General features: G+C 41.2%; 1 protein-coding gene across 1 annotated transcript in view; it reads left to right on the forward strand.

Moving 5' to 3' along the window:
* Window positions 1-8,569, forward strand: part of RAF1 (Raf-1 proto-oncogene, serine/threonine kinase) — a 107,304-nt gene extending 98,735 nt beyond the window's left edge. Inside the window, exons 15-17 of the mRNA XM_059715868.1 lie at window positions 4,542-4,673; window positions 6,410-6,544; window positions 7,443-8,569. Of these exons, the coding sequence (XP_059571851.1) occupies window positions 4,542-4,673; window positions 6,410-6,544; window positions 7,443-7,583 (408 nt within the window). The 3' untranslated portion in view covers window positions 7,584-8,569. The remainder of the gene's footprint in view (window positions 1-4,541; window positions 4,674-6,409; window positions 6,545-7,442) is intronic.
* The last annotated feature ends 3,465 nt before the right edge of the window (window positions 8,570-12,034 follow it).

Here is a 12,034-nt window from a genome sequence, read left to right on the forward strand (position 1 = left end):
CCAAGGTGGAGAACTTTGCATTTTTTGGTGTTAAACACCATCAGGTTCTCGTCCGCCCATTTCCTGAGCCTGTCAAGGACAGCCTAGATCACCCTCCTCTCCTCAGGTGTGGATGCTTTACCCCAAAGTTGGGGGTCGTTGGTGAACTTGGCCAGTCTGTTTCTGATACCAATGTCCACATCATTAATGAAGAAGTTGAATAGTGTTGGCCCAAGGACAGAGCCTTGAGGGACCCCACTGGTCACAGGGCACCATGACAATTGACTTCCATCCACCACCACCCTCTGGGTCCTACCATGGAGCCAATTCCCTGACCAGCAGATTGTGGTGAGGCTGAGGCTGCAGTTAGCCAGTTTTCCTAAGAGATGATCATGGGATACCAGATCAAAGGCTTTTTTGAAGTCAAGATATGATGTCAATCTCCTCTCCCTTGTCCAGGTGATAGGTCACCTGGTCGTAAAAGGAAATGAGATTGGTCAAGCAAGACCTACTCGCAACAAACCAGTGCTGGCTATCCCTCAAGATGTTGCCATTGGCCAGTCTGTTAAGAATGGCCTCTTTGATAATCTTTTTCTAAGACCTTCCCCAGGATAGAGGTCAGGCTGATGGGCCTGTAGTTTGTCAAATCCACTTTCTTCCCTTTCTTGAAGATAGGCACCACATTGGCCTTCTTCCAATCTTCGGGCACTTCACCAGAGCACCAGGAGTTCTCTAAGATCCATGCCAGGGGCTGAGCTATGATGCTTGCCAGCTCCTTGAGTACCCTGGGGTGTAAACTGTCAGGACCAGCTGACTTGAAGGTGTCCAGCCTATCAAGGTGTTCCTTCACAAGGTCAGCATTGATGGAGGGTAAGGAATCTTCCTCACCCGGGCCTTTCTGTCCCGTAATGGGCATGGGTGTCCCATGGGACTGGTGAAAAACTGACGCAAAGTACCCATTTAGCAAGTTAGCTTTTTCCTGGGCGTTGGTTGTAAGTTGTCCCATCTGGTTTAGCAGGGTCTATTGTTGCCCTTGCTTTTCCTCTGGCTCCCCACATATCTAAAAAAGGATACTGATTAGGGGGAAAGATGTCTTTGCTAAGCTGGACCTGAACTCATGTAGAGTGGTCTTTACAATACAGGTCCAACAATTAGGGTACCAGTAAAGTATTAGGATAGGAATACATTGATCCCCACCCTAATACTGAATTGTTTCAATACAGTTTTAGGGTGGGATAGCTGTATAGGACAGCAGATAGAAAAATGTTTTGCATAAGGAATAGGAACTCTTCCAGTAATCAAAACCACCTCTGTCTCAGATATTCATTTATGGTGCTCTTTCTCTACACTGTTGCTTGTTATGCCTGTTAGTACCCCATTATGAGTTTCCTCTGTGTGTGTGTGTGGGTTGGATTTGAAGTAGGGAAGAGAGGGAAAGAAACTGTCTCAAACATTTCTTGGTATAAGAGTTCTGAAGAAATAGATCAAGAACAGTTATTTTGATAGTTTTAGATCTGGATTTACAAGAGGAGAATCATTTAAGTTTCCCCGGTCTCTGCTTTTGTTGAAATACAAGCTGATTTTTTTCTTTTGTTTTTATAGTGATCCTAGAACACCCTCTTATCTTTCAACCTGGAGTTTGTAGTATTTTACATACATTATTGCTTTGTTTAATTATTTGCAGCCTGCAGTCTGCCAGGGAACAGCAGTGCTTTTTAGAATAGCAAGCTATCCAGACTCTCTCAGCCTTTTTCTTTTTAAAATAGGTGATGCAACTTTTACTAACTTCTGATATGTGATTTTGTGGACTGGAGGGTAGAAAAGCCATTTCTTGAAGACTATTTGAATTCTGAGAATGAAGATGGGGACAGCCAGCCTGACCATTAAATTTTTTTTTTTTTATTTGTGAATCTTCTGCATGCATTCACTGCTTTGGATGCATTACATGATCCTACTCCAAAGTATAATAGACACCTGTACGAAAGCATGCCTAGATCCACAGACAACCTGGGCATCATGGTGTTTAGCTTGGTGGCACCAAACTTTCAGGCCTTGGGCTCCTGGAAGGGAGTGCCTGAGCTAGGCACCTAAGAGAGAGTTAGGTGCTTACAGATATTCAAAACAGCCAGTACCTTGAGCTGGGGGCATGAATGAGGGCAGAGGACTGCCTGAACTAGCAAGTATAAAATGCTAAGGAGAGGGGATGCCTTAATATTCTTTCATCCCTCACCTCTGGGAGTTCAGTTGCTTGTGAGAGATCAAGATTCACAGGTTGAAGCTTTGGTTGGAGCTAGACTCCTATATTATTCCTTTAAAAAAAAAAATGGAAGGGCTGTGTTGTAGATGTTTTTAAAAATAATGGTGTTGCTTTTCTTTATAAAACAGCTTGGTGACATGCACACCTAGAATGTAGGAGACCTGTGTTAAATGACCTCCCTTCTCAACTTAGGCAGAGTCCCTCTGCAGTAATTCCACTCTAGCGCAGCCAGTAGCCTGGCAGGTGGGGCATTGGCTTGGTGAGAAACTTTGGGTATGAACTTTCTTAGGCTGTGGTTGGCATTGAATGCTGGTCTCCCATGACCACTCGCCACTCATCTATTGGATAATAAAGGGTTACCATCACTGTTGCTGTCACCGTCGTCACCTATCACCATCCCCAGCAGGGCTTTGAGTAAAAATGGCCTGGGGGGTGGTATGGAGTTTCCTTCTGTCAGAGTGTATTCAGTCAGCTCTAAGTATGTTGATTAGATGGGGTTCCTGAGGGGATTTAGGTGTTGCTAATCTGCTTTAAAGATTCCATGCAGGTTTATTTTAAGCTACTTATCCCTGTCTGGGCAAATGCAGAAGCAAATCCTTAGGCAGTTGTGGAACTTACTGGCAAAAACTTAAGTGCCTGTGGAGTTTAGGCCCCTGGCCAGTATGTAATATTTATCTAGCCACCCAAGTCCCATGCAGGGTTCTGATGTGAACCTGTGTGCAAATTCTTTTCTGATTCCAGGTCTACCCAATTCATGTATATTGTTTTAATATTGATGAGAGATATTGGAAAAGGTAGAAACGCTTCGAAGATGTAATTTATACAAGGATGTAATTGATACATGTTCACATGCCTGTCTGGACTTTAGTAGTGTGGTAGTTATGCTGGCACAGCAGTATGAGGAACAGGTTTTGTGAGGGGAGAGAATATCTTTCATTAGACCAACATGCATAACTGAGGAAGAGGAACAAGCTTTCAGGCTGCAAGTGCCCTTGTCAGTTCTTGGAAAGTTCCAACTTGTACTTAGTTTGTACTGTGACTGCTGATGGAGTGTTTCTGCAGTCCAAAAGATTGTCTCCCATTTCCTATGCAAATTGGTCCAATATAAGAGATTTACTTTGCCTCATACATCTTCCTGGTCCTAGGCTGTAACACATTATTTTCAGCTAGGCAGATTATTTATTCTATTTTACTGGTTATTTCTGTCACAACCCAAGGGTGTGATTTTTGTTTGTGCGCGCTTCGGCACTGCTAAATTATTTCCCGCCACTCGGAGCTTTCTTTGCAGGGTGCATTTCTTAGTTGCAAAAGGAGAAATGCACGGTGCAAAGGAGTTCCCGCCATTCGCATGCAGATTTGTGTCCCACTGTTGGCCAGTTCTAAATTATTCCCACGTGGCGGCTAGCGATTGGCTTGCTAGCCGTATAAGAGGCTTGAGCGGTTTCCGCCCAAGTTGGAGAACTCCGAGGAGAACCCCGCAAGGGAGGACTCCACAACCATCTGGAGGAGGAGAACTTCACATCTCGTGAAGATCTCTAAGCGCTGCGGAGCCTATCGAACCCAGTGCATGTCTTAAGAAGGCTACAGGGGTCTGATCAACCTCTGGCCTCTCCCCATCACCGAACGATCCCTCGACGAACCCCTTCCCTGCGCGCAAGTTCCACGGAGCCTAGCAAACTTCGTGTGAGTGTATCCAGAGCTCTCTGCTTTTAGTTGTTTTCTTCGGTTGACACGACGGGCTCGCGTGTTTAGAGCCTTCCCCCGGATTGGGCTAGAGGTTCGCGTGGAAGGAACTCTTGTCCGCCTCTCTTCTTTTCTGTCTGTAACCACAACTGAAGCACGTTTTCCTACCTGCACTGCGACCATCTTTGGTGTAAGTAAAATAATCTTTAATCAACCGCTAAGCGTCCGTGTCTAATTCTAGCCCGCCGGCCTGCATTCCCCGACCCGCGTGCCAGGGCTGCTGGCCACAGCCTGCGCTGCGCGCCCCCGAGAACCTGGGACCGCTCCCGGCCCGCACAATTTCAATTCATAGTGATGAAACCAAACCACTTTTGTACCACTTAGTCATAGTATAATGATGTATGCAAGAATTATTACATTTTACCTAAGGCTAAAGTACAAATGTTATTTCTGTATTAGTTGCTATCAATGTAATGGGTTTGGGTGAAAAGGGCAAAGTTACCAAAACTTGTTATAGCTGTAAAGGCACATCATTTTATCTATCTTGTATGTCTTTTACTCTCCTTACAGATCATTTAGTTCATAATCTGTAGGATTTTTTCTTTTGTTTTTATTTTTAAAGGCACCAGAAGTGATCCGGATGCAGGATAGTAACCCATTTAGCTTTCAATCAGATGTTTACTCCTACGGAATAGTGTTATATGAACTAATGACAGGGGAGCTGCCATACTCTCACATTAACGACCGAGATCAGGTGAGAAACACAAATTCCAGTATCATGTTATTCGTGGCTTCTGAGAAAAATCCGTTCGGTTTTCCTAAAGAAGTGGTTTATATTGCATGCTTGTAAATTATACGTATTAAGAGCATCACTCTTCCTGAATAGGTTACTGCTTGGTTCTGTATTTGATGCCATCTTTGTGTATTTTTGGAGACAAATATAAACACCTGGAAGCAACCAAGTATCTCTTCTGCAGAAAGAATGTTTCTTAGTATGACAGCACTCTGCCAAGTGTGGTGGTCTAAAGAACTTAAAGCAACATTATAAGAGAAATCAAATATGGGACTTTTGGTCTGATATGGATCTGTTTGGTGCATCTTACTAAAAGTAATTGTAGTTGTCACAAGTTAAAAATTTTGACATGAACACCTACAACTTTTGGAACTATTTTTAGTTGAACAAATTTAAAAAGGGGGAAATCCTCTTTCCTTGAATTCTTCAATAAAGTGTAGTATTACTTTTCTTAAACGTGTTTTCCTCTATGCTGTACCTCCAAGGCAGTTCATTAACTTAATTTCACTGTTTGCTCATTTTTTTAGTAATGATCAGTGGGAAAAGCTGGTCAGTTTATTGGCAAAAGACCCATAATACCTCATAGTCTGTAGTCAAACCAGTTTTATTAGTTTCTTTTAAATGATTTTGCCATTTTAGGTAAGATTCAAAGCGGAGAACTGGGAAGTGGATTTAAAAAAAAAAAAAATGCATAACATTCTCAGCATTCTTCTCCATAATGCTGGAAGCCTGTGCTTTGAACAGCCATTCCTGTTAAGGCAAAACATTGATTTACAAGGAATCTGGCTGTCAACTAAATATATATTTCTGAGATGAGTTGGTACACTTCCATATGTGCTGTTGGCAATTTATTTCAGCAGCTTTATTTACTGTTAGGCAATTGGCTGTCTGTGGGGCTTTCAGAAGTTACAAAATAAATGTAGCATAGTTGTAATATTTTTATTAATGCATATACAGACATAGTTTGTAATTAAAACATTAGCTTAAGCATAGTCAAGATCTCACTAGTCCATTAGCCATCTTAATTATTTCAGTAATATTCCTGAAAGCCTTCAGCAAACCATAGTGGTAGTTTGCTAAAATCTTAGTAGTACATTTTCTCTTAACTGAGATGGTGGGGGGAGTCAGTCTACAAGGTTTTTTTCCTCATTAGCTGGCAATATAAGGAAACTGCAAACTCAAAGATGCACTTGAATGGCATAAGAAACCGCCTTTCCCTTTATGCACACAGATGATAAATGGACATGTGTTCTGGTGAGGGATTTTGATCAAACCATATAAGTGCAATTTGGGACTGGTCAGTCAATATGGTGGTAACTTAAGCATCAGTCAAATGGGTTTAGCACTTCTGGCTGCTAACGATCACCTTGTTTTAAGGGTTCTTTAGCACTTGCATCCTGTAACTCCAGCAAGTTTATCAGTCAGGAAATGCCTTGGAGGGCTTGTTGCTATGATAAATTATATGCAAGATAATAAATGAGTAAATTATGGAATAACTGCAGTGTCACGTAACAGTTGGACAGATAGTGTCACAGATCAGAACAGTGGGCCTGTTCCAGCTTACTGATTTTTGTCAAATCTTGAAAGAACAGTAGATACTTTGCCTTCATTACTTCAATGTTAAAGATGACTGCAATGTCAGCCAGTGAAATAATATCTAACGCTGGTATTCAAACTGTTTGTACTTCTTTGCTTAGATCATTTTTATGGTTGGTCGAGGTTACGCATCTCCAGACCTCAGTAAACTGTACAAGAGCTGTCCCAAAGCTATGAAGAGGCTTGTAGCAGACTGTGTCAAGAAAGTTAGGGAAGAAAGACCTCTGTTTCCACAGGTAAGTGTTCTTTTTGTTATTAAATCCTAGAAACAGTTCTTGCATTCTGTGCTTCAGTTTCCAGGGAATATTAAAAATATCAAATTAGTAGTCAAGAAAGACGGAAAACAAGTCCACTGTAAGCCAAGGAGAAGTGAATGAGATAGGAAGATACTGCTTATCTGCCTTTTTCAGCGACACATTCATGAGGCAGGTGTCCTGCCATAAGCCAGTTTCCCTGTATGTTGGAGAACTGATTGCTAGAGCTGCACAAACATTTTGTGAATGACATAAAAACCTGTCTTCACACAGTTACTCATTTTTTAATGACTGGCTGATGTAGAATTGATGGGCTCTACTGCTTCCATTTCTAGTTTACTTTTTAGAGGTGATATTCAAAATGAAAAAGCAAAAAAAAACCCCAACATCTGAGGAAGCCTGCACTGTTCATGTAGCCACATGTTGACAGAAATGCTGTCCAGCCTGAGGCATGAGGAGTTCCATATCCTTTCCTTGTCTGTTAGAAACAGGCCATTTTTCTGCTCAGAAGAAAAGTTTTAGAGAGCTTTCCTCTCTAAATGCAGCTTCCTTATTTACAAGATTGCAGGTGCAGTGTGCAGTCCTGCCCTTTTGGCATCTTCTGGAAAAACTGGCTGATCATAACCAAGATGAACCCCACTGCCCTCTCCAGCTCTCCACTTTAATTAAGATAAAAACTGTCTGCCTTAAAGGTACAGCCCTTGCAACCTCATGCTCAATTCTGATTTCCTTTCTGGCATTTCACTAGAACAAGGTGGTTCCTAACCAGCACTGCAGTAAGTCAGGCAACTGCTCTGATTCAGAAATTAAGCATTAAAAAAAAATGCAGGTAGGCTGTTGTAAGTGTCTGATTTCAACATATATCTGCTCTGCCTTCCAGATTCTGTCTTCCATTGAATTGCTGCAGCATTCTTTACCCAAAATTAACCGGAGTGCTTCTGAACCTTCTCTGCATCGCGCAGCCCACGCAGAGGACATCAATTCATGCACGTTAACATCCACAAGGCTACCTGTGTTTTAGGATTTCCACACTGCTGCCCTTGCTCTCCCCAATAATGAGAAAGTCATAGCAGTTGTGTTTTTTAATGCCTCAGTGTACAGGATCGCAGTGCAAGTGGGATTCTCTGCATCCCAGGTTTTAGAACCAGCTGCTTAAGGATTGCTCCGGTTCTAGTCCTGCAGGGACATGGCTCCATGTTGCCTTTTTCTACAATGTCTTTTACTGGGATAGAGTTAACTGAGACTATAATCAAGAAAATCTATTACTATTTTTTTAATAGATGCACTTGAGCCTTACTTTCTCATAAGCGGAAGAGGGACATTTCTGTGGAAGTGTTCCTGTCTTGATTTGATTCTGTTGAATAAATTGGTATTTTATAGCAAGGATAGCTCACCATTTGAGGAATAATGCCGACTTGATGCTGTTCTTTGAGTGTCCCAAGCCATGTGCTACTTCACAGTGAGTAAATTTTGACTAAAATGGGCATCTTCAAACTGGCCTGAGGGAAGCAGACAAAGAAAAGCCTGGAATTGATTCCTGTGAAGAACATTTCATCAAGCAGATGAAATCGATCAAAAGTCTGGTCATCTGATTTTGCACGTTGAAGAAAAAAACTCCTGCAGTGGGATGGAATGCATTCTGAACAGTGCTGCTCAGAGAAGGAAGCTAGCACAGTCTCGCTATGGTCATCTTTAGTAACTTAAGCAGCTTATATTGGTACTATGGACTTGCTTCTTGCAGCCCAGTGAGGTATCAAGTGCAGGATGACAGACTTCTGTTGAAGAGAAGTGGCTAAGTAACAAATCAGTGAATTTCTGCAAAAGAAGCATGGTCTTCAACCCACCCGAAGCTGTCTTCCGAGAGATGCACTATAAGGCAGAAACTGAGGGTATACAGTTTTTCTTGCTGATTTGGGTTTTAATTGTTTTTATTGCTCCACAAAAATGCATTTATTGTAAGTCCAGGTTCCTCTGATTATCTTATTTTAATAAAATAAATTAAATTTAGGCTTTTAAGTTCAGAGTCGTTCTTTAGTGCAGCATCTTACAGTTCCAAGAAGTCTATTTAGATGGATACATCCAAGAAAATTGTTCACTTGTCCATATAGGCGGTATAAAGACACTACAGCAATTCTCCATTACATCAGATACCCTTTACCTAGCACGAACAAGAGTTGCCATAAGTTTCCAAACATTTGCATGTTCTTCATATATCATGCATGTCTGTATTATACTGTGTTGTCATTAAACATTTAGCAACGTGGAGCTCCCTGTAAAGCGGTACTTTTGACCTTTGATGGCAAGATAGCCTAAAAGTTCCCTCTTGTTGACTTCTACTTCCATACTATCCCTCTGATGATAAGTACAGCATTGCTTAAAAATATAAGTCCATGGAATGTATTTTACCCTGCTCTTTCTCATCTACTTTCAAGAAGCATCAGCTGGCCCATTTCTGCTCTTCCATCAGTCTGTCTTCTCTTGGAAAGCAGATGCACAGTGTGGCCAGTAAACTCAAGATGGCAACGATTAGGAATGGCAAAAGAACCCAATCTCAAACCATAGGTCATTTGTTATTTCTCTCCTGTTTAAGCATTTTCGTTAAGGAAGAATAGAAATAAAGTGGCAGGAGCTGCCTGTGTGTATTTTATACAGCTCCCATCTTTTCTCCTACCTTGACTGTCAGCTGTTCCAAAATGTACTACCTCATTCAGTCCAGAGGAATAGCTATAATTTAACTTGAAGACAGTAAACCAGATCAGTTCTTTGTGTGATAGTGGATGTCTGTGCTACAGTTTAGCTAAAATTATTCAGCCTGGCAAGCGCTGAAGTGGTGGCTATACTGCTGTGAGTTGTTCAAAACTGTATTCAACAAATTGTTGACAGACAAAGACTATGAGTAAATATACATAAAAAATGCTTTTCTAAAAGTGTAGGGCCTAGGGTATTATGGGTGTTGGAATCCATCGTTACCCTTTAACTATTGCATTCACATGATCCTATACTGGAACAATTTGACTAAATTGCTCTAACTTTGACCTGAATTAAATGAGGTTAAATTTGAAATGTTTTTTTCTACACTTGCATCACCGTAGAATCATGGAGGATGTGACAATTGTAAGAGCTTATAGTACCAAAGGATGCTGGTATGTCTGTGTCTCTGCCCAAAGACTCCTTCCTCTGTTACCTATGAAAAGGCTACAGGTAAGAACTTACTGAAGCACAAAGCAAAGAAGCCTATCAGAAGAAAAGGTATTTAAATAATAAAAAAAAATTAAAGACCAGCAAAGTTCTTTTCCTCAGAATAAATATTTCGCCACAAAATACACATTAGCTGATCATTAAAGTGGTTGTGCCAGAGGCAAGAATTCTTGTAAAGGATATCTCTTATTAGACCAACTGTATGGTTGGCATAGACATAAGTAAGCCTTTGGGTATCACAGTACAGGCAGTCCTCAGACTTACGACACAATAGGTTCCTGAAAACCATGTCTTAAGTTGAAACGTTGTAACTCTGAACCAAATTTCTCATAAGAAACAATGTTATAAATGAACTGGTTCCTGAATCAAGGCCCGATACCCTGTTTTCACCAAAAATACCCCAGAATTTTGTACTCGGATCAATTATAGAGGAGTAATATAGCTAAATTAATATTTTTATGTTGTACATAGCTATCATATTGATTTGGAAGGACTTCTTTGAGGTGACTTTGCTGGACTTTTTGAAAGGCTCTTGGTTGGACTTCTTGAAGGGTTTTTGGCTGGAGTCTTCTCAGGAGTCTTGGCTGCAGGCTTTTCTGACATCTTGTCTTCCTTCTTAATGAAAGTGTCCAAGGATGTTTGGACAGATGTTCTCCAGGGAGATGGGTGACGCAGCGAACTTGTTCCCTAGCATGGCCTCACATCCGATCAAGCATTGTAAAGTTAAAACCAACATCAGAAAGTTGAAACAGGATGTCAATTTATAAACATTGTAAGTGCAAAACATTGTAACTCGACATGTTGTAAATCAAGGACTACCTGTATCCTCTCTCAGGCCTCAAGGCATAAAGTTGGTCCAATAAGAGAGATCACCCACAAGCATTTTTACCTCTCAGCTCTGGACCATCACGGCAACATCACCATCTTAAGGTTGATATAATTTATGACCCTTGAATCCAGCTTTACTATAAAGTCTATGCATTAAAACTGAATAAGCAGGGAAATGAACTTACTGTTCACACTTGTGATTAACACACATTTTGAACTCGGGTTGATCACTTTAACTATAACTATCACTCATATGCTAATAAAATGTTTGAATTTAAGAATAATTCTTTGTTCAGTTGGCTTGTAAGAGGACTAGAATCATGTATTATCTGCTTGACCTGTTTCCAAAATGAGTAAGCTATTGACCTGGTTTTACTTGCAACTTAAATAAATCTTTACCCTAAAAGGGAATGTTGAAAAATCTTAACCGGAATCATCTTGTTTTTAAAGTACCAGTATGATAAGGGGACTCGCTCCTTACTGACAATAGGAACTGTAAAATTGCCTTACATGAGAGGGTTCAAAATTAAAGGCAGACAAAAGCAGGACAATGCCGAAGCTCAGCTATTAGTTCTGTGCTTCTATTCTTTAATATTTGGAAGTGACATGAGTGTCCTTTCTCAAAAGAAATGCAGTGCAGCAGTGTTGGAAATAAGCCACAGGGAGAATTAGTAATACAGTTGCTGCTTGTGTTTTAAAGCGGATGTCTAGTTGCTTATATCACAAGTGGCACAGTTGGGGAGGGGACAGGCAGCACAGTGGCAGATAGGGCAGGGAACAGAAAACAACACCTGACTAAGCAGGGGAAGGGGATCAGAGTGGCACTTGAGGAGGGTGTGGTGCTAACTTGTGGCATGCCTGCTGAAAAGGTTGGCAATTGTCTGGGTCTCTGAATACATTGTTAACCTTACACTTTAAAAAACTCTTGACCATCTTGCTGAATGTAGTATAGCTCTTTCCTTCATCCTCTCTCCCATTGTCCACCTATTTTCTGTAGTTTAGATTGTGATTACCACAGGTATCATGTTATTCTATGGATGTATAATGCTTAGTATAAGGAGACAGATTCAGCCCAGACACCTTCCAAGTATCTAACACTTAAGACAAGTTTTCTAGTAAGGAAAGCCTTAAATCTAGACGGCTATCTCCAGTGACCCAGAGTATCCTGGAAAGAAAAGGAGAGGCACCACTGCATCTTCCTCATCCTGTAATACATTTTGTTGATAGCCTCCCCCCTACATTCAATTGTACACACACACCCCCCCCCCCCCCCAAACAACCAAGTTGAGAGAAAGAGAGTATGTTGGAATAAGGGATAGCAAATAGCCCAGCACCCAGGCATGGGTACCCTTCCTTTCAAGCTAGAACAGAAGCCAAAGATTTAAAAGGAAACTAAGAGACCTGGAGCACAACAGCAATGACTAATGGAGAAGCAATTTAGTAACC

Source organism: Alligator mississippiensis, chromosome 12 (genome assembly GCF_030867095.1).
Source record: "Alligator mississippiensis isolate rAllMis1 chromosome 12, rAllMis1, whole genome shotgun sequence".
Taxonomy (NCBI): Eukaryota; Metazoa; Chordata; order Crocodylia; family Alligatoridae; genus Alligator; species Alligator mississippiensis.